At 46.9% G+C, this 21,511-nt stretch overlaps 1 protein-coding gene and 1 pseudogene across 4 annotated transcripts in view; one reads left to right on the top strand and one right to left on the bottom strand.

The window, feature by feature from the left end:
- The window catches only part of SMOC1 (SPARC related modular calcium binding 1), a 153,131-nt gene that overhangs the window by 84,032 nt on the left and 47,588 nt on the right, over positions 1–21,511 (top strand). For all 3 annotated transcript variants that reach the window (XM_082384358.1, XM_082384359.1, XM_082384357.1), the window contains exons 4-5: positions 13,516–13,615; positions 15,705–15,752. In XM_082384358.1, coding sequence (XP_082240484.1) covers positions 13,516–13,615; positions 15,705–15,752 — 148 coding nt within the window. The remainder of the gene's footprint in view (positions 1–13,515; positions 13,616–15,704; positions 15,753–21,511) is intronic.
- LOC309625189 (coiled-coil domain-containing protein 115 pseudogene) lies at positions 1,685–13,505 on the bottom strand (annotated as a pseudogene). Its single transcript has one exon. The product of its transcript is annotated as a coiled-coil domain-containing protein 115 pseudogene (transcript).

Below are 21,511 nucleotides of genomic sequence, written 5' to 3'. Positions count from 1 at the left end.
GCATTATTTTGATTTCCACTTGCATGGAATATCTTTTTCCATCCCCTCACTTTCAGTTTGTATGTGTCCCGAGGTTTGAAATGGGTCTCTTGTAGACAACATACATATAGGTCTTGTTTTTGTATCCATTCAGCCAGTCTATGTCTTTTGGTGGGAGCATTTAATCCATTTACATTTAAGGTAGTTATCGATATGTATGTTCTTATTACCATTTTCTTAATTGTTTTGGGTTTGTTATTGTAGGTCTTTTCCTTCTCTTGTATTTCCTGCCTAGAGAAGTTCTTTTAGCATTTGTTGTAAAGCTGGTTTGGTGGTGCTACATTCTCTTAGCTTCGCTTGTCTGTAAAGGTTTTAATTTCTCTGTCGAATCTGAATGAGATCCTTGCTGGGTAGAGTAATCTTGGTTGTTGGTTTTTCCCTTTCATCACTTTAAATATGTCCTGCCACTCCCTTCTGGCTTGTAGAGTTTCTGCTGAAAGATCAGTTGTTAACCTTATGGGGATTCCCTTGTATCTTATTTGTTGCTTTTCCCTTGCTGCTTTTAACATTTTTTCTTTGTATATAATTTTTGATAGTTTGATTAATATGTATCTTGGCGTGTTTCTCCTTGGATTTATCCTGTATGGGACTCTCTGCGCTTCCTAGACTTGAGTGACCATTTCCTTTCCCATATTAGGGAAGTTTTCAACTATAATCTCTTCAAATATTTTCTCAGTCCCTTTCTCTTTCTCTTCTTCTTCTGGTACCTGTATAATTCGAATGTTGGTGTGTTTAATGTTGTCCCAGAGGTCTCTGAGACTGTCCTCAATTCTTTTCTTTTTTCTTTTTTTTTTTTGCGGTTTAATATAATGTATTTTATTTTATAATAAAACTTTTTTTTTTTTTTTAAACCACCATAAGCAAAGTTAAAAGACAAACTGGGAAAAACAATTTACATCTCGTATTATGAACAGAAAACTAACATCCACCAAACATAACAATTAGCTCCTTGAAACTGCTAAAATTATCAACAAGCCAGTAGGAAAATGAATTGACACAGGGTTCCTGGCCCTTCAACAAATTAAAAGACTCACCCTTGGAAAGATAATGGCAGGTTTTATAAACCTGAATGGTCTCTTGAAAGATTTCCCTTGAAAATCTAGGTCCTATCCTTTTTACTTTCTGGCTTAAAACCTGCCAAGTGCTGCCCATCTACTCGGGTGTGTGTGTGTTTTATCGATGAGGAATCATTCTGTCCTGATCTGTTAGCTCTGTATGGTTTTTTCCTCCATCAAAATCACTTTTAAGGATATAGTGAAACTGAAGCACCTACTTCTTGTCCTTCCCTGCCACTAGCTGTGCAATATTTCATCCTTTAATGAAAAATCACAGCTGATTTATGCATCAGGTTGTTACAGTTGTTCAGTGATATGAACTAATCTAACAGGTTTGTGCCTGCCCGACATGAATATGTCCTGAGACAACACAAGTCTAGAAGTGGTTTCATAGTAGTGACTTTCAACATTACTCACTTTGCCTCTTCAAACTTCCCCATCTAATAAAGTTGGAAACATGCAGACCAGAGAAGTATTAAGGAGGGAGAAACAGCTGGGGTGGGGGGCAATCTGTGAAGGAAGAAGGCCTGAGATAATGCAGCCACGTCAAAGAACAGCTGTGCTCACTGCCTTGCTTCTGTGGTGGCAGGTCAGGGAGTGCCAGGCTCCACTGCTTGAGTTTCTCCTGCAGCCCCTGGAGCTGACTTTGACCCCAGTCAATGCAGATCTGAAGGCTGGCCATGTCTGCAGCCAGCTGCAGACCCTCCCAGAAGCTGGCTCGGGCTTTCCGTAGACTGTGAGGAACCAGGATTCCAAGCCAGTTCAGAGGGTCCTGGGGAGCTGCGGAGGGGTCTGGCTCTGGGGTCCTCGTGAGGCCCTTGTGCCTGCACAGAACTGCCTTGCGGGGTCCCACCTCCTCTGGAGTCTGGGTGCCGGCTCTCACCATCCAGAACTTCTGGAGTCCGTCCTGGGCCTCGCTGGTGCAGACGCCGACCTGGGGCTCCATGTGGGGGGCATACTGCAGAGGCCCTACCGACTTGGCACCCATGGCATAGCGAGCTTTGGAGAGTGAGAGCCAGCCCTCCACCCGGGCGTTCAGTGCCACCCTCTTTGCCTCCAGTTCCTCCAGGTCCCTGAGCAGCTGCAGGAGAAGCGAGTCCAGCTCGGCTCGCAGATCCCGCACCGCCATGGGCTCCACACACATTCCTCTTTTCACTCTTTTTTCTTTATTCTGCTCTGTGGTAGTTATTTCCACTATTTTATCTTCCAGGTCACTTATCAGTTCTTCTGCCTCAGTTATTCTGCTATTAATTCCTTCTAGAGAATTTTTAATTTCATTTATTGTGTTGTTCATCATTTTTTGTTTCCTCTTTAGTTCTTCTAGGTCCTTATTAAACGTTTCTTGTTTTTTCTCCATTCTATTTCCAAGATTTTGGATCATCTTTACTATCATTACTCTGAATTCTTTTTCAGGTAGACTGCCTGTTTCCCCCTCATTTGTTTGGTCTGATGGGTTTTTACCTTGCTCCTTCATCTGCTGTGTGTTTCTCTGTCTTCTCATTTTGCTTATCTTACTGTGTTTGGGGTCTCCTTTTCACAGGCTGCAGGGTCGTAGTTCCCGTAGTTTTTGGTGTCTGCCCCCAGTGGGTAAGGTTGGTTCAGTGGGTTTTGTAGGCTTCCTGGTGGAGGGGACTGGTGTCTGTGTTCTGGTGGATGAGGCTGGATTTTGTCTTTCTGGTGGGCAGGACCGAGTCCGGTGGTGTGTTTTGGGGTGTCTGTGAACTTACTATGATCTTAGGCAGCCTCTTTGCTAATGGGTGGGGTTGTTTTCCTGTCTTGCTAGTTGTTTGGCATAGGGTGTCCAGCACTGTAGCTTGCTGGTCACTGAGTGGAGCTGGGTCTTAGCGTTGAGATGGAGATCTCTGGGAGAGCTTTTGCCATTTGATATTATATGGGGCTGGGAGGTCTCTGGGACCAATGTCCTGATCTTGGCTCTCCCACCTCAGAGGCTCAGGGCTGACACCTGGCCGGAGCACCAAGACCCTGTCAGCCACAAGGCTCAGAAGAAAAGGGAGAAAAAAAGAAAGAAAGAAAGAAAGAAAGAATAAAATAAAATAAAACAAAATAAAGTTATTAAAATAAAAAATAAAAAAATTATTATTAAAAATAAAAGAATTAAAAAGTAATAGAAAAAAAGAAAAAACAAAAAAGAAAGAAAGAAGAAAACAACCAAACCAAAAAACCAATCCACCAATAATAACAAGGGCTAAAAACTGTACTGAAAGAAAAAGAAGCTGCCGCTTCTTGGTGGCGGCAGCAGCAGCCTTAGCATTTCATGCCCGTCTCTGGCGTCCGCGCCAATAGCCGCGGCTCACACCCGTCTCTGGAGCTTTTAGGCAGTGCTCTGAATCCCCTCTCCTCACGCACCGCAAAACAAGGGTCTCTTGCCTCTTAGACAGGTCCAGACTTTTTCCCAGACTCCCTCCCGGCTAGCTGTGGCACACTAGCCCCCTTCAGGCTGTGTTCACGCAGCCAACCCCAGTCCTCTCCCTGGGATCTGACCGAAGCCCGAGCCTCAGCTCCCAGCCCCCGCCCGCCCCGGCAGGGGAGCAGACAAGCCTCTCGGGCTGGTGAGTGCTGGTCGGCACCGATCCTCTGTGCGGGAATCTCTCTGCTTTGCCTTCCCCACCCCTGTGGCTGCGCTCTCCTCCGTGGCTTCACAGCTCCCCTCCTCTGCCACCCACAGTCTCCTCCCACGAAGGGGCTTCCTAGTGTGTGGAAACCTTTCCTCCTTCACGGCTCCCTCCCACTGGTGCAGGTCCCGTCCCTATTCTTTTGTCTCTGTTTTTTCTTTTTTCTTTTGCCCTACCCAGGTACATGGGGAGTTTCTTGCCTTTTGGGAAGTCTGAGGTCTTCTGCCAGCGTTCAGTAGGTGTTCTGCAGGAGTTGTTCCACATGTAGATGTATTTTTGATGTATTTGTGAGGAGGAAGGTGATCTTCACATCTTACTCCTCCGCCATCTTGAAGGTCCCCCCATTGGATATTTTTAAAATGTAAAAACGTATTTGATATCTTCCCCCTGAAATGGAAATAGAAGTGAACGAACAAGAGGTGTCATATTTGCTGTTTACAAAACCTGGGCCATTCTAGGCACCAAATCAGAGGGCAGAAGTCAAGAAAATTAAGTTCTTTGTGTCCCTGAAGCCCTAACACTAAGATTTTTAAAAATACCTTTATGTGTGTGTTGGAGTGGTTGGTGTTCGCACTTTTTGGAAAATACAAAAAAATGTTTTTCCTCATGTATTTGGAAAAATGGTCCTAACACTGACAATTAGGTACCGGTTCATAAATTTCCACCTTACTCTTAACCAGTGAAAGTTCAACTTAGGGCACAGTTGTAGAATCACAGAACTTTTGGGTCAAAGGGGACCTCAGATGTATCTGGTTCATCTCCTTCATCTCCCTGCCCCACCACATCCAGGGACAATCTCTCACCAAGCAGTCATCTATCTTCTGCTTGATTGCCACCAAAGACAGGAAACTTATTACCACCAATGACGACATAATGCATTTTGGGACAATTTAGTTGGAAATTCCTTCCCTACATTGACTTGAAAGTTGTAATTTCCAACAGATGACCCCCATTCTAGCTAAGGAACTTACAGAATCCACAGAAATCACACTTTCCACAGAAAGATCTGAAGACAGACACCATTATGTCCTTGTGAAATCCTGTCTTATAGCCAACAAATATTTCTTTTCACCCTGGCAAAGATCTTTAGTTCTATCGCTCATTCCCATATCACAGGGTTTTATGTCTCTCTTTCCTCCTGGCCTCTTTCCTCTTAATTCAGTTTGCTAAGGTGCCCCTTATAGAGTGTCCTTCCCCAAACTGGACACAGTATTTCAGATGTGGTCATAAACAGCTTGGGCAAGAATGGGATTATCTCTTGTTCTAAACACACTACTGCTTGACTAATATCACGTTGGCAGCCACATTACACCATCGACTCATAAAAAACATAGTCAACAAGGACTCCCACATTTAAGAGGATTTGAAATTGAGGGATTATCTTCCTTCCTTGCATCTTCTCCATTAAAATCTGGAGGATGAGGCAAATACTCTAAAAGGAAAATCCCTCATTCCCCAGCAGACAGTCCTCCCTAGACTTGGCATAGAGCAGGAGACAGTGTCTACAGCCAGCAAGAATAGCAGTGCTTTGAAGCTACAACCTACATCCTCCCTGTAAAATGGAAGGGGAAAGGGATGAAATCTGCTTGTGCTGAGTACATACTCTACACCTGACACTATTTTAGATGCTTTATGTATCTTGTCTCATTTTGTCTTCTCAGTAACCTTCAAGGTAGGCACCATTAGCCTTATTTCATAAATAGGCTCAGAGAGGTTAAGTGACTTTGCCAAAGTTACACAGAGATGGTATTTAAACCCAGCTCATTTTGACTCCAAAGCCATGTTTTTTTCTTCTGCATCCTGTTGCTTCTCAGCCAAACCTGACTAAAGATGAGGGGGACGTTTGTGGGATAACCTCTTCTAAACAGAGGGAGAAACAGCTCATGCTAGCCAGACCAAAAGGATTACACCATCCCTCCTGTCTCCCCTGCTCGTCTCACTGCAATCAAACTTTCTTCCATGTGTGAAATCACCCAGAAGATTTAATGCCACGAATCACTAGAGCCATGAATTAAAAGACCACATGTCATCAGAACAACTGGAACAGAAAAACTTTGGAGAGAAGTATTGTCCCAAGGCCCCTTGCTCCCAAATTCCCACCTAGAAAAGTATTTGTTTCTTGAGTAGTTCATGATAAATGCCAGAAAGGATGGAGTGACGAAGTGTCTTTTAAAACACTGGTTCTTGGACTGTGGTCCCTGAACCAGCAGCAGCATCACTTGGGGACTTCTTAGAAATGCATGTTATCCAGATGACCCCAGAACTAATGAATCCAGAAATTCTGTAGGTGGGACCCAGGAATCTGTTTTCATAAGCCCTCCAGGTAAATCTTACTGTGAACGCAATAAACAATGTTCTCCTGCAGCTTCTGATGGAGAGAGAGGTTCTAGGGGGATGAGTGGCAACCTCAGATGGCCCGGGGACTCAGTCATCCAGCCAGGGTACATGGCACCCATGGAAAAACAATTTCTTAGAGGTCCTATAGAGTATGCAGACAAAAGGAAAATGTGCCTGCTAAAAATACTGCCCTGAAACAAAGTTATTGGGTGGATCTACTGCAAGATGCTTAACTATCACTGTGCATTAGCTTAATCTGAAAAACCTACTAACCGATTTGGAGCAACTGGAAGATTATAAAGAAAAAAAAAAAAGGTCTCATACTCCCACTGCCAAGGAGAGTTAGAGAAATAGCCACATGCCTTCTGCTTTTAGTTCAACTTTTTCCCGCTAGGAAATGTTCCTGTACATGATAGTAGTCATTTCATTACAAGTTTGATAGTTGCTAGAAGAATGCTGAATCAAGCCTGTCCCTTTGCATATGGTTCACATTTTTCTATTTTACAAAAGAAGTGCAAAGAAAAGGGGTGGGAATGGGGTGATATAGGCACAGGGTAGAGGTGCCTTGGAGGGGATCCCAGTTGTCAATGAAGGTCTAAGGCAATTCAGGATGGATTTCTTCTTTTTTTTTTTTTAAATTAATTTATTTTTGGCTGTGTTGGGTCTTCGTTTCTGTGCGAGGGCTTTCTCTAATTGCGGCGAGCAGGGGCCACTCTTCATCGCAGTGCGCAGGCCTCTCACTGTCGCGGCTTCTCTTGTTGCGGAGCACAAGCTCCAGACGTGCAGGCTCAGTAGTTGTGGCTCACGGGCCTAGTTGCTCTGTGGCATGTGGAATCTTCCCAGACCAGGGCTCGAACCCGTGTCCCCTGCATTGGCAGGCAAATTCCCAGCCACTGTGCCACCAGGGAAGCCCCAGGATGGATTTCTTAATAGATAGAGCATGAGAAAGCATTATAGAAAAGGAGGTGGGGATTTGCCAGAAGAAAATTGTTTCAAAAAAGAGTAAACTAAATGAAAGCCTGATACCTGGATAGTGAGAAAGTATGACTGGGAAAAGCAGAGAAATATAGCAAGGCCCTGCACTTCATTATACTGCTTTTTGTTTTCTTTTTCTTTCTTTCTTTTTTGAAAAAAATCATGTTTCAGAAAACACTAGTACTACCATGGAATGCTCCGTGTGTTACCAAACCAAACTTGGGTCCATTTGCCCTCACCCATGTGCAGCAAAGCCAATCCACTGACACCAGGTTATGGTGAAGGAAAGTAGAGCATTTATTGCAGGGTGCCAAGCAAAGAGAACGGACAGCTCACGCTCAAAAGACCTGAACTCCCTGACAGCTTTCAGGGAAGGGTTTTTAAAGGCAACATTTGGGGTGAGGCTTGCAGCTCATGGAATTTCTTCTGATTGGTTGGTGGTGAGGTAACAGGGTGATGTTTCAGGATCTTAATCAGCAACCTTCTGGTTCCAACCAGTCTGGGGTCCACATGCTTCTATTCAGCTTGTAGTCACCATCCTCCACCTGGGTGGAGGGGTCTTAGTTTCTGCAGAACAACTCAAAGATTTGTGTCAGATTGTTATGTATATCCCTTGAGGAGGAACTAGGACTCTGTTTTACAATCATTGAAGTATCGTTTAAGCTATCATTACTTTTCTTGCTTGACTACTTTTCCTTTGTTTCTGTACTCTCTCACTCCCCTAATTAGTAACTGCTTGAGTCTGCTCTTTGGAACTCAGGGAAGGCCTAGGAGACTAAAGCCTTTAGTTTAGTGTAGTTTTCTACAAATAAGAAATGGGGCTTTGGTACCTGGAAAGACCCCACAGGGTCCTGCTTGGTTTCCCCCTTTTCTTTGATACTCCTCAATCCTGAGGGGAACAAGGGTGGGACAAGAAAGGGAATAACGCTTTAGATAGAGAGGTTAAAAATAATAAACTCAGTGTTAGAGGGATTCGGTTTCACCCACACAAAGTTAAGGGAGGGTCCCACAGTTAATTGAGTTTATGAATTGCTGCAAATGATATCTTCCTCTTAGAGCTGAATCATGAACTGATTTAAGGCTCTGAGAAGTTCTGCAGTCAAGAAATCTTTTAATTTTATTTGACCCAATATTCCAAAGTTATTTGGCTAGAGAACCCTTTCATCTCCAATAATTCCTAGTCACACCCAATAGGACACCAACTGCATTCATCACTGTATCAAAGTGACAGACGTAAAGGTGGAGGAAGAGCAGCTTCACATTCCAGGAGAAGGGAAGGAAGTGGACACACACAAGGGAGACTGTTCTCCTAGGGAAGCTGGTAGGAAAAACAGCAAAAGTCCAACAACAAAGAAGCTACTTTAGGATGCAAGGTCTGACCCCTGTCCGAGAAGCCCCCCAAGAACAGCCAGAAGAAAGCAGGCTGGCCAGGGGGCACAGCAGAGGCCCCCATGCTATCGTCTGAACTACTCCAGATACGGCCTCTCACTCAAACTGGAGCAAAAGACTCTTGAGTTGAATATTTATCTTACCTCCTCTCCCTCTCCCCCAAAAGAGTTCCATCTGCCAGAGAATTACAGGGCACAAAGACAGTTCCCTCAGACACCAGCACTGGGACCCAGGCCTTTCTTCATCTCCCTTCCAGGTCTGGGGGGACTTCTGTCTGCCAGGACTAGGTCCTGGCCATCACGCTACCTCTCTTGTCTCTGGGTCTCAGTTTCCTCATTTGTAAAGCGTTTGGATGAGACTGGTGATCCCTAAGGCTTTTTCCAGCTCTGTCAATTCTGAAATTTTATGAGAGCTTGGAGATCGGTATCTGAATTCCTGTGCTGTTACGAACTAACTGTAACATTTGAACAAATAACCTCTGCTCCCTGTACCTCTCCCAGGAAAGATTTGCACACTGGGTGACCTTGAGACCCAAAAGAGATAATGTGTCTGTCGTGGTGGTGATTGAAAAGTCATTGTAAATGTAGAAGGTGTTGTTTTCCAGTTGGGGCGTGGCACCTGAGTGATCCTTGTCTCTCTACATGGTCCATTGTCTCCCTTGCTTTTCTCCTGCTTTCCTCCATTGGCTTTCCTCCAAAGCCCCATTGGCTTTGCCCTGTGAGCTGGTGTTTGCTCTGTTCTTCTCTGCTCATCAGTCACTCAACTGCACTCACTGGGAGTGCTAGCCTCCCACGTTCTTCCAGGTGTCCACAAGCTGACCTAATGTAACAGGCTTAAAATAATTTCAGATTTGCCTTAATTTGGACAGAAAGGTTGACCTGAAGTACACCGCTGGGCTGTTTTCACAAAGGGCTTCTTGCCAAAAATATTTAAGTATATGAGTCAGAGATGAAATTTACCTACCTAAGAATACACTGTTTTTAAAGCACCTTTAGGCGTACCAGATATATATCCACAGCGTAGTTACAGTATAACCAGAGAGTAACCTCACTTAGGTTGATGTAAAAACACTTTTTGTCTCTTAAGGAAGACCCATCAATTTACCTTTTAGCCTTCCCAGAATATTCCAGAGTGGGGTAGGAACAAACGCCACGGTTTGTATCTGTACCTTTGTGGCTAGAACAACACTGAGATTTGAAAACTGCACTAGATGCTAGACACTAGAAATAGTCAATTGCCTTGTCAGTTCCCCTTGGCCCATGCTTTTCACATAGATTAAGTCTGAAAGTTGATTAATTTGAGGCTGGTGTGTGGGCTGTGGGGCAGAGATAGAGCAAAGGGGATTACTTACTAATTTAAAAGAATAAATACATTTGCAAGGGAGAAGGTGGAACTAGGTAGGATTTACCTCTTGATCATGTATATATAAACCATCGATTCTATAGAATTTACATCCTGATTGCTTTTCTGCAAGAAACCTGACTTCTCTCATCTGACAGTAACAGAACTATTTCTATATGAAAACAAGCTCTCCCTTCCTTTACTCAAACTTGTTCACACTTTTTGCTGATTTCAGATCGCCCCTTCCCTTGGGGCTGGTCAGAATAGAATGTTCTTTAGTTTCCACCAGAGAATTTGGCTGTGCTTTTCTTGAGTGTACAGAGAGTTGGCTAAAAAAATAACATAGTGATAATAAAAATAAATAGCTAAGTTTAACTGGGCACTTACCATGTGAACTGAGTGCTATATTTACATTATCTAGTTTAATCCTCCCAGCAACTGAGTGAGGTAGGTATTATTATCTCCCCCTTTTTAAATAGTCACGGACAGTCTGAAGCTTGGTTGGACTGCGAACCTTTCCAAGGCTGCAGAGGGCTGGAAAGTTCAGCGGTTAAGTTAAAATGAAGTGGCAGAGCTGGTTAGTTAAGGAAGGTGGGCTGCAGTCTGACTCCGTGACCGTTGCTTTCCGTCTCCATGTTAACTTCTTTTTCTTCAAGAAGACATCTTGGAAACTCCCCAAGACAACTTACAAACAACCTCTCAATTGAGAGCCATGGGTCCATTCACTCAGGGCTCCTTCAGCAAAGGGAAGTGACCTTGCTGGGTACTCCCAGCACTTCCTGCAGCCAGAGACCCTGCCTGGGTCCTCTGGGTCTTCTTTTGTTCACTGTTGTTCCTTCTCCTGCAGCACACCTGGGGCAGGTGTGCCCATAACGGTGGATTCCAAGCCTCAGAGGAACTTGGCAACAATTCCTCATTCAATTCCAGTTATAAAACGCTAAAGGACTTGGAAGCAGCTTTCAGCCTGAGGAGTCTGTCATCTGGAGTCTGCTCCTTGGAGCCTCGTCTGAGCAAAATGCCGAGGGCCCTGGGGAGAAAGGGCTCGTGTTTGGGCCTGTGGGCCTGGCTGGGGGCTGGGAGGCAGTGTCCCCGAGCCCACACGGATGCAATGGGCGCTCTCAGTGAGCATGTGGCCCTTGGGACCTTCTGAGCTGCGAGGTCAGATTAAATCCCCCAAAACAAAGCTTGGGGCTCAGTGTCTTCCTCAGGCATGCGCTTCTGTCCCCAGCAGCCTTGGCTGGGACTCTGCAGGCCCAGGAGGAGGGGCGCTCCGTGCGGCCTCGGAGCTGGACTTGGGTGGGGTACCATCCTCACGGAAAGGGAGGCTGGGCTTGGCCGTGGGAGCCAAGGGGCCCGGGGGTGAGTCGGCGTGGCCACCTGCCCTCAGGGACAGGCTTCCCCAGAGGTGATTATTGGCCAAGGAGGAAGAAGCAGCCAGCCAGGCCCCATTAAAATGCTGCCCCTGGCAAGGAGTCATCCCTCGGAGCCATCCCCTGTGGGCCGGACAGAATCTGAAGGGGCGAACTCCAAGTTTCCAGCAGTACTTCCCACCTGAACCTCTGGGGGTTCCCAGGGGAGCTCTGGCCCACTAGGAGGCCGGCTTGCCGGGTGTTTCTGACACAGCCGAGAGCAATCATTGCCTCAGCCATCCTGTATCCGGCCACCGGCCCGTGCCAGGCACTGGACTCACACTGTTTTCATTGTCACAGCCCTTCAGGTTTGGCGCTGTCATCCCCATTTTATAGATGGGGCTCAGAGAGCTAGGTAACATGCCAGTTCGTAACTGGCTGGATCAGATTCAAACCCAGGTGTGTCTGGGTTTCTTTCCATTCCGCCCTCAGCCTTCCTCAGAAGGTAGCACTAACCTGCCTTAGGACATTGATCTTGGGTGAGCATCTGGGGTAGGAACCATGGCCATGGGGTTTATGGACTGTCTCCACGAGAGGAAGCAGGAGTGAAACATGGTGCTGGGGTAAAGGCATTGACTACAGTTTCCCTGCATGGACAGTAGAGGTAAATAAAAATGCTCATTTTTTACTGGTAGGAACAAGATGCCCTACATCTTGTTCTTATCCTGATTTCTATGGGTAGGTCTCAATGAAGCAACTAGTTTTGGGGAAAACTGTGATGTTTGGTACCCACACAAGAGCAGAAGCCTTTTCTGTAGCTTTTCTGTCTTGCTGATAACTTCTGGATTTTACCCAGGCTGTAAATCAAATCTCTCCTTTACGCCTGTACCCCTTGTATCCCTCACCACTTGATTTGTAGGCTATTATTGTCTATCCTCGATTCTAATGTGTCCTTGATCCCAAGAGGCACCTTTTCCACACAATTTAACGCCTGTGCAATTGGCACACATCTTGTAATTGAGGTCTACATTTAATGTGGCGGGGCTGTTTAAATTGTTGTTATATTTTTAGAATGGATGGAGACCAAGAATTTAGGAAATATGATAATTCATGAATTTATTTAACTCATCAGATGCCTACAATAAACGTCAGGCATTGTGCTAGCTGCTTGGAATATAGAAAGAGCCAATATTCAGTCCCTTGCCTTAGGGAGGTCACAGTCTAATGGGGGAGATAGACTAGACAGATCAACAGTTAAGCTCATTGTAATAAGGGCTCTGAATTTGGGGAACCAGGGTGTGTGGAGGGTCGGAGGAAGGAGGGAGAGGAGGTGGGGAGGCTGGGACCACTTTAAGGAGAAGGTGTATCATGAATGGCGTGGGAAGACAGCAGGTTTGGAAGTGGGCTGGGATGGGTTGGGGAATGGTATTCTGGGCAGATTGACTAGCTGGAGCAAACAAAAGTTCAGAATCATGAGACACTAGGATGTGTTTGTGAGCCTCAAAGGCTCAAAGGCTCAAAGGCTCATTCCAGCTTGTGGCTGGAATGGGGGGTGTGGAGACAGGCAGGGGGCAGATCATGGGGGCCCTCAAGCTCGTGCAAATCAGCATCATCTCCATCCTGAGTACGATGGCCAGTCATCGAGGGGTTTTAAGCAGGGGAATGATGCCCTGATTTGTGTAGAAAGTGGGTGGGAAAAGGATGATGGGGTGGGGTGGAGGAGGTGGACAGAATGACAGCTATTGAGAGAGAAAGGAGAGTTACTCCGAATGAAGCCAAAAGCCTCATTTTTATTTACTATTCCCAGGCAGCGTGGACCTGATCACGGAGACTTGAGGAAGATCACACAGTGGTGCAGCAGGGCATCTAGAACTAGAATCTGCAGGCACAAGTGGCCTTGTTTTTACCTTAACCCCATCACATGTGCCCTTTTCTCAAGAAAGCCATGTGATCAATAGGCAGGCTGACTGTAGGAACGGATGCTGGGAAAAGCTAGAAAAAGAAGAAAAGCTTTTCCCTTGTCTCTGCTTCTTAAAGAAGGGTCATATCAACCTACATTGGGGACTTTCCAACTCGTACTTGCCAAATTAGTTCACCAATCAATTTTTTACAAATGGATGGGATACACAGCGGACGTACCCGAGTACGGTATAAGAGATTAAGCATTAAATGTCATAAGGAAACAGTAAATTGCTATGGTTGCTCCTGGGAGTCACACAGAAAATGTAATCAATGTTGTCTGGCCAGCCTTCAAGGGACACTCGGGGGAGGGATGCTGGGTCAGAGGTGAACGAGTTCTCCGCTATGCTGGGGATGCTTTGAAGGAGGTGGGAGGTGACTGTCGATACTGTGACCCAAGACTTACGGTTCTTTTCCCCTTCCCACTTCCCCGAACAGGTGCAGTGCCATACTTACACGGGGTACTGCTGGTGTGTCACCCCAGATGGGAAGCCCATCAGTGGCTCTTCTGTGCAGAATAAAACTCCTGTATGTTCAGGTACCGTAGGGAAGGGCGGGAAGAAAGAAAAGGGTTGGAGAGAGACCCCTTGGCTGGTCTCCTGAATCTTGTGGGTGCACTTTTGAAAGATTGGTGGTGGTTATGAGCCCTCTTCCAGGTCAGGGAGAAGTCTACCCAAACTTGCTTGCTCTGTCGTCAGCTGGGTGATAGGGTCAGTATGTGTCTGTGTGTATGTATCTATTTATTTTGAGTTTAAGTTTCTGGTTCAATGCTCTTTTCTCAAGCATCGGCCATAACCTCTAGAGAGCATGGCATATAAATTTGTAGCTTGTGTGCTCTTGGTTGCTAGTGGCCCTGGGTGCACACTTTATTGAGATAAATTTCAAGACTGCGTTGGAGTTCAACATCAAAGGCTGTGACAACCAATTAGTGATGTCTTTCACGGGCGCAGGAGAGGAGAGTGGTGGTCTACGTTGCCATATGTTTGCAACCCCTGAACAATGTAATGTATGGTGATGGAAAACATTCATAACCGCGGCCCTCAAATCTGGCTGTCATCAGCAGTGCCTGGGGAATTCAAAAAGAACCCAGGTGTCTAGGCTTCTCCTTCCGTATTCGGATCCAGTGGTCACGGAGACTTGGAGTCCACATGTTTAGGAAGCTTCTCAGGTGGTTCTCATGATAAGACAAGTTAGGGAACCACTGCTTTATAACAACCCTCTGGGTGAGTCCATAGGACTTTATAGGCATAGAGAAATTTTGTTCTTAGGTCAGTTTTGTGGGATTGTGTATTACGGATTTAGGCAAGCTTCACACTTCCCACTTCCATTCAGATGGTGAGGGACTTCAAGACACTCCCTTAATTCACTATGCAGCTCAGCCCACGTTAACAAAAAAAACCTATCCCATCCACCAGCTGCTTCCTATTTCTCTGTAATCTGTGTATATGAGATTTTATTTATTTACTTATTTTTAATTTTTAAGTGCAAGCGAAGTATAAAACATTATTCTAAAACCTCTGGGAAATTCCAAAGGCAGTCCTGCTGTCCTAACGTTTTCCTTTTTTCCCCCAATTTATTCATTTTTCAACCAGCCCTGCTATATAAGGGGAAAAGTGAGTGGAAAGGGCAGTAAGTATCTACATTAGGAAACCAAAATTTGCAGGCCAAAAAGGAAAGTTTACTTTATTTGTGGTTTACATGGAAACTGGAAACCTTAATTGGGGTTGGTGTGGGGAGGGGGAGGAATGAGGCCTCCTTGCAAATGACCTGGAAAGTTTCATTTAAAGCAAACAAATGTGCTAGAAACAAGTCATGCAGGGAAATATAATTGAATTCTCACAAAGCTAGTATACGGAGAAGGGGTTGGATACGGATTGGGATGGGTTTCTTCTCTTTTGTCGCGGGGACTTCCGCAGATGCCCTGGTGTGCCTGAGCTGGCTGTGCCCTGCATGTGCGGGGTTGGGTGTCATGGGAAAGGCAGGTGCAACCGGGTCAGGACCGTCGGATGACGGCACAGGGCATCCAAGCACATGCAGGGCAAAGCGTTTGGCCAAACCCCCAGACTGCCCCCTCCTTGAGGAACACGCTGCATCTAGAAAATTGTTTCCATGCCTCAGACTATTTTGGCCCATTCATTACAATTGGGCCAACAATTTTCTACTTAATGCAGATGGAAAATCGCCGATTTCCTGCCCTAACCAGCAAGGGATGTCAATCATTGCATTTGCAGTGAGAGGGGTTTTCTTTTCAGTTGGCCCCCCTGGCTGGATAGGGCTCAGAACATGGGGTTGGTGAGAAGTGGAGGTGAGGGGCAGTCAGTGGAATGTTCAACAGAGGAGTCATGTGGATGTGGAATTTTGTAAAAATCTGGTCAAGACTATTGCCAGGGAACCTGGAAATCATTGTTCATCTCAACAGTGCTGTGATATCAGTGACATTGATGTTAAACAAACCCCAGTCACATGTATGTATGTACTCACTTTGTATATAATGTTCCTAGATGTGTATACAATATATATATATACATAACCACATGCTCATAACATCAGGCTTTACCAACTCTTTGAAAGAAACCAACCGCGATGCATTCTGAATGTCTGTGTTTTTGTTTCCCCTCTCACCCAAGGTTCAGTCACCGATAAGCCCGTGAGCCAGGGTAACTCAGGAAGGAAAGGTGAGTGGAGTTTCACGCTTTATCTAAATGTTTGCTTCTAAAGCCAGTCCAAGCAGGCATTCTTAGACAAGATGGAAGGAGCCTGGGGTGAAAGCTAAAAGTGCCCCACAGAAAATTCCCATTCTTATTCTGTGTTTCCTCCCAGAAGCCTGGAGGTAAGTAAGGCTCATAGGGCGGAGGGGACCAAGCTCCCAGAATTTCTGAGAGAGGTGAGCAAGTGCAGTGCACAGAGCTGGAAGGGACCCTGAGACTCTTGGTTCCTGGGAAGTTCAGTCAGTAAGCTACCAGTGTAGCCAGCATTAAACAGAAAAGCACAAAGAAGGCAGGTATGCCCAAGTCTGCCCTGACTCTTTTATTTTGGAAACCCATCTGAACATTTTTTCCCCCTTGATTTTCCTTGATAATTGTCCCAGCACATCCAGATTCTTTTCACTAAGACTAGATGCTTCATGGGCAGGTGACTTAGGCAGCTGTTATCTCGAAATTCTTAATTATTTTCCTTTGAACTTGGGTTTTGTAAGTGTAGTCCAATGGGACAAAGAAGTGTGTGTGTGAGCAAAGAGACACGTGTACTATGCCTACCTGCTGCAGCCTCATTGGCAGATAGCTCTTGTGATGCAGGCTACAGGGCTTCCATAGTACGCTTAGAATTTTCATTTTTCATTACCTAGAACAATGCTAAATGGAAAATTAAAAAACATCATGACAAGTCAAGAGAGAGGCTATGGAAGAGAGGATAAGGCTTGATATTTTAGTGTCTTTTGTGGCACCTTTTTTCCTGCTTTTTGAACAAAAGGCTTTGCATTTTCACTTGGCACTGGGCCCTACAAATTGTGCAGCCGGCCCGACTAGGGCATTTGTCTGAGTGCTGTTTAGTGGACCAGCCAACATGAGGAATAGGTCCTTGGGATGTGCTGACCAGACTTTCCAGTGTGCTGACACTAGGATTCACCGCTTCTTACTTCTAGGACAGCGTACACGCTGGTAGTTGCATGGAAAACGGGTATCAGTTTTATTGCACGTGCAAGCACTTCAGAAGCCCCATTTTGTGCCCTCGGGTAAAACTCAGACCGGAGGTCTCGACTGAGTTTGAGCCCTCCCACCTGAATCTGGGCCTTGGGAACTTCATGCTCATAAGCGTCCACGTGGAGAGTTGGGCATGCAAGGATCAGTGTGGGGTGTACAGGCTTATCCTACACCGCGGTCACAGGGAGACCAAGGCAAAGCCTTGGACCTTGCCCCAAGTGCTTATTCCCTGGGGACCAGAACAGGAGGCAGAGTCCCACTGCCTGAACGCAGGAGCCGAGAGTCTGGAGAACCTGCTGTCGCTGCATGCTGTCCCTCCAAGAAGACATGGAAGTGGAGCTTGGTGATACCACCACCCACTAGAAACCATGGACCAAGCGACCCGATGGGCTGCTCCCCTTCCAGCGAGCAGGAACGAGTAAGTGGGTGAAAGAAGGGAGCAAGCACCTTTCCAGGTCCTTCCAAGCACAGGGGGAGACAGCCTCAAGTGTTGGTAGTTCCCTTCTAGGAGGGAAGGGAGGAGAGGGTATGAACGTTTCTTTCTGCAAAGATCTGAAATCATCAATACTGTGAGGGGCGTGTCTGCCTGTAATTTATTGGGGTTGAAAAAGGGAGCTGCCTTCAGTTTTGCTTGTTGCAACTGAAGTCTTCAGGAGCATAGCCTTTATTCCTGGGCATGAGGTCCTGGTGGTAGGGAAAAAAAAGAGCAATCATGCAAAACGGACCACCCAGACTTTCCCCACCAAAGGGAACTGAGTGCATGATGCTGAATGAAACACCTGCAGCAAGAAAGACCAACCAGAGGATTTTGGTTCTTCAACTGCACAGAGAAGTACTTCCCCGGTTGTACTTTCCAGTTTGTTGTGGCTTTGTACCCTGTGGATAACAATAAGAACCAGACCTGTGGTCACGGCGGGCTCTTGCTGATCCAGTTGGAAAAAGGCAGGGGAATCCAATTCCTCCAGGGATGATGCAGGGAACAGGGGGGTAGAGTCTGAAGCCTCGTGTCAGGGGGATAAGTTTCCAGCAGTTTCTAGCTCTTTGCTCCCTTACCCCGGTGGGTTCCTCCCTCCTAGATGGTTGTGTGGAGGCTTCCTCTTTGGTGCAAAGGGCTGGAGAGGGGTGGGGGACATGCTAGGGCTGACTCGCCCCTGAACACTTGACTTCTGCCCAGTGGCCTCTCTTTCCTTCTACTTCAGAGGGTCCACAGAGGTGTTGAATCCTTCTGTTTGTCTGCCATGGGCAGTGCAGTGAAAAGCAGGTTCGGGCCACCTGTAGGAAGGGCCACCTGAAGCCACACCTGTCCAGGAAGCTGGGGTTTGAATGGGAACAGGGTGCGAGAGGGCATTTGTAATATCCTGTGTCAGCCCCGCCGAGGTCCCTTTTTCAGCTGCCGCTTAAGAATGGAATGTGCTCCGGAGGGCAGCAGGTGGGAGGACACAAAGGGCCGTTGTCTGAGCTCATGCCCACATGTGGGGTCTCCTAGAAGGCATCTCCCTGGAGCCGGAGCTTGCAGGCCAAGACCTGCCCAGAAGGATGCTAGGCCCGGAGGATGGCCAGAAAGGGGGCAAGGCCGGGGGTCTGGGTGTGTGTGTGGGGGGATTGGTGGTGGTGGGGAGGAACGGACCCAGCTCCGTCTTTCCCTAACCTCTTGCCTTTTTGAACATGCTCCACGGATGGGGCTTGGAGGGATCAGTTCTCTCCACCGGGGAGGAATGAAAAGGCGTATTGTGCGACGGAAGTTCTGGTTGCCAGCCAGGAATCAGTCCTCCAAAGGAGAGGAGGAGAAAAAGGAGAAAGGCAGAGCGGGAGGAGGCTGGGGGAAGAGGCCCAGGGAGATAGCGGGAGGCAGGGGAGAGGGAGAGAGGCCAGGCGGTAGCAGGTCACGGCCGTCTGGCTCGCAAGGAGGTCTGGGTCACTCCTGATCCTGGTTCCACAGGTGTGGGCCCGAGGGGAGAAGTGGGGGACGGAGGGAGGGAGGGAGGTCCGGTTATCTTACCCAGATGCATGTGCTCCGGGAGGGGAGGAGGGTCAGAACTTCAGACTATTTACTTAATCCCTTGGAATGTCCTTGCCTCACTCTGTTCTTTGGGCCCCTTGTGTTTCACAGACTCCTTTATGGGCACATGTGTGGTAATTAACACATGCAGGGTAGGTCCCGGGCCATGTGTTTGAGTTTCAAATATCCATTGATCTGGGGCACTCCCATCCTGCTGCCCCTCCCTTCTCCGTCGATCCTCGCCCTTGGAGAGAGATGGAAGGGGTCTGTGTGTGTTTTGGGGGGTGGAGGGCACACGTGCATCCACATGTGTTTTATTGATGCCACAGAGGAATATCAGAAGAGAGGAAGGGACCCCCAGCAGCCCCTTGAGCTCCGACGATCTGCTGCTAAAACAGTCGAAAGCTGCAGAAGTTGAGAGACAGAAAGGAATTTTGGGTTTCCATTGAAGCAGGAAAGTGGATGGGAAGCAAAATGTGTTTAGAGATGGTGGTTTTACCCTGAGAAGCTCTTCCTGGCCCCCCAAGGCTTGTGGATTTTCCTGAGGTGCCTCTTTTAGGGGTCTTGATGCTAACAAATGTGGGTGATTTGGGGGGTTTCCAGGATAACCAAACACAAAGTCAGGGACTGGTCCTGGGCTTCATTACTTATGAGGTGTGGAAGGGAAGTTCTCAGCCTCCAGTGGGGTGTTGGTGGGGCGGGTGAAGAATGATTAAATGGGAGAATGGTGGGAGAGCACTTGGGCAATGATTTCTGGCAGTTCTCTGGGAACTTTTTCTCCTGAGCACCCAGGATCTTATAGATCCCAGGGTGATGCTTCGATAGATGGCAAATGAAAATTTAGGGTTATTGGGAGTTTTCTGCAATTTGTCTTTTCCTACTTCTAAGAGGTCTGGGAGTGAGCAGTGAAAGGAAAATGAGAGAAGAATAAAAACAATAGCAAACTGCTTACACTTTCTGCCTGGGCTTCTGTGTTTGTCAAACCAATCTTGGAGAGAAGCGAAACTTCCAAAATCCAACCTACCTTTAATTTGCTGAAACTTCTTTTATTCCCCCACTGGCTATTCCATAGTCTGTGTTCCAAGTAAAGAGTGAGTCACAGTTATTTCTCCAAGGTCCCTCTCTGGGTCTCGGTTTTTAGAATCTCTCCTGACGTCTGGGCTACAGGTTGGTGCCAACTTGGAGACCTTTGTCACTCAAGTGACTGAGCTAGCAGCACTCACTCAGGGCTGAGGGAGGTGCTTAGGGCAGGGATGACGGATGGCGGGTCTCCCAGATGAAGGGGACCAAGCAGTCTCTAGCCTCCGCCCTCATGGTGGTTAAGCACACCTGAAGGAGGTTTACTTCATTGCCTCAAGCCTGGCTGAGGTGTGCAAGGCTGGCTGTCTCAGAGCATTCTACACGTGGAGCGTCACCCCTGTTCACGTGACTTTAACCTCTTCCCAGCTACCTCTTTTTTCTCTCCCCCCAGCACAGAGGGGGAGGCTGGATCCATAATTGATCTGTCAGCTTTGCCATCAGATAGCTCAAGTCCGATTACCTACCAGCCTGGGCTGGATTTATTTTCTTTGTTTTTTGGGTTTAAAAAAAAAAAAAAAAAATATATATATATATATATTTACATCTTTATTGGATATAATTGCTTTACAATGGTGTGTTAGTTTCTGCTTTATGACAAAGTGAATCAGCTATACATATACATGTATCCCCATATCTCCTCCCTCTTGCATCTCCTTCCCTCCCACCCTCCCTATCCCACCCCTCTAGGTGGTCACAAAGCACCGAGCTGATCTCCCTGTGCTATGCAGCTGCTTCTGGGCTGGATTTGAATGGAGCTGGGCAGCTAATGACCTCTGTGGGTTGGCCTTGGCTCACATTGGAATTCCCTGTGGAGAAGCATTCATTCTGATACGTGCCTACTACAAACTGTGCCTAAGCAGCTCCAGGCCCATGAGAGGTGGCTCTTTTCCTCTCTGCATGCAGGTTACTGCTGCTTTCTGGTGTCTGAGCCACCCTGGACCAAGCCTGGCATATCACTATATCAGCTTTGAAGAGATCGGTTGCAGAAGGGGTGTGTGCGAGGGTGCTTGAGTGTTCATGCATGTACCATATCTCCCTCTACCCACGGTTAATTACACACCCAGCAGGGCTCCATCTACTGACCCCCCGCCCTCCATCTCAGCCCCTATTATGTGGTGTCCAAAAGAAAGTTTATGCATGGAGGATACTAAACGAAGAGTTGAATCCTTGTCGTATCCTGATTTCCAAGGACTAGAGAGGAAATGGGGTTTAGTGATCTGGAAAAGCCTTCTAGCCATGGATTCTAATGAGTCCCTGGTGTTGTTAGGAACCATTAGTGTTTTTATACTTGGCTCTTTTATTCTTTCATTCAACAAATTTTCATTGAGACCTTACTAAGTGCCAGCTTTGTTAGTTATTGAGGATCCAGTAACGAGTGAAATGATAGGAGCCCTCGCCTCGTGGAGCTCACATTCTAATGGTTCTTAGCCTCTTCTTGTAGAGGGAATCTTCGGGTGGAGGTGAAGCCTCCCAGAGGGGCACAGACCTCTAGATGCTGGGATGCTTGGAAGCAGGGGAGGGAAGGCAGGTGGCACCTGCAAACGCCCTGGTCGGCAGCTCCCACGGCCAGAGCCTCTAAGGAAAGACCCTTGGAGGAGGCTTCCTGGGATAAGCATGGCCCACCGGCAAGTTCTTGATTCCTATGCCCGATACC

The sequence above is a fragment of the Balaenoptera borealis genome (genome assembly GCF_965194805.1).
Source record: "Balaenoptera borealis genome assembly, chromosome: 3".
Taxonomy (NCBI): domain Eukaryota; kingdom Metazoa; phylum Chordata; class Mammalia; order Artiodactyla; family Balaenopteridae; genus Balaenoptera; species Balaenoptera borealis.
Note: the sequence above shows the minus strand (reverse complement) of the source record. Positions and strands in the feature narration are given on the sequence as shown.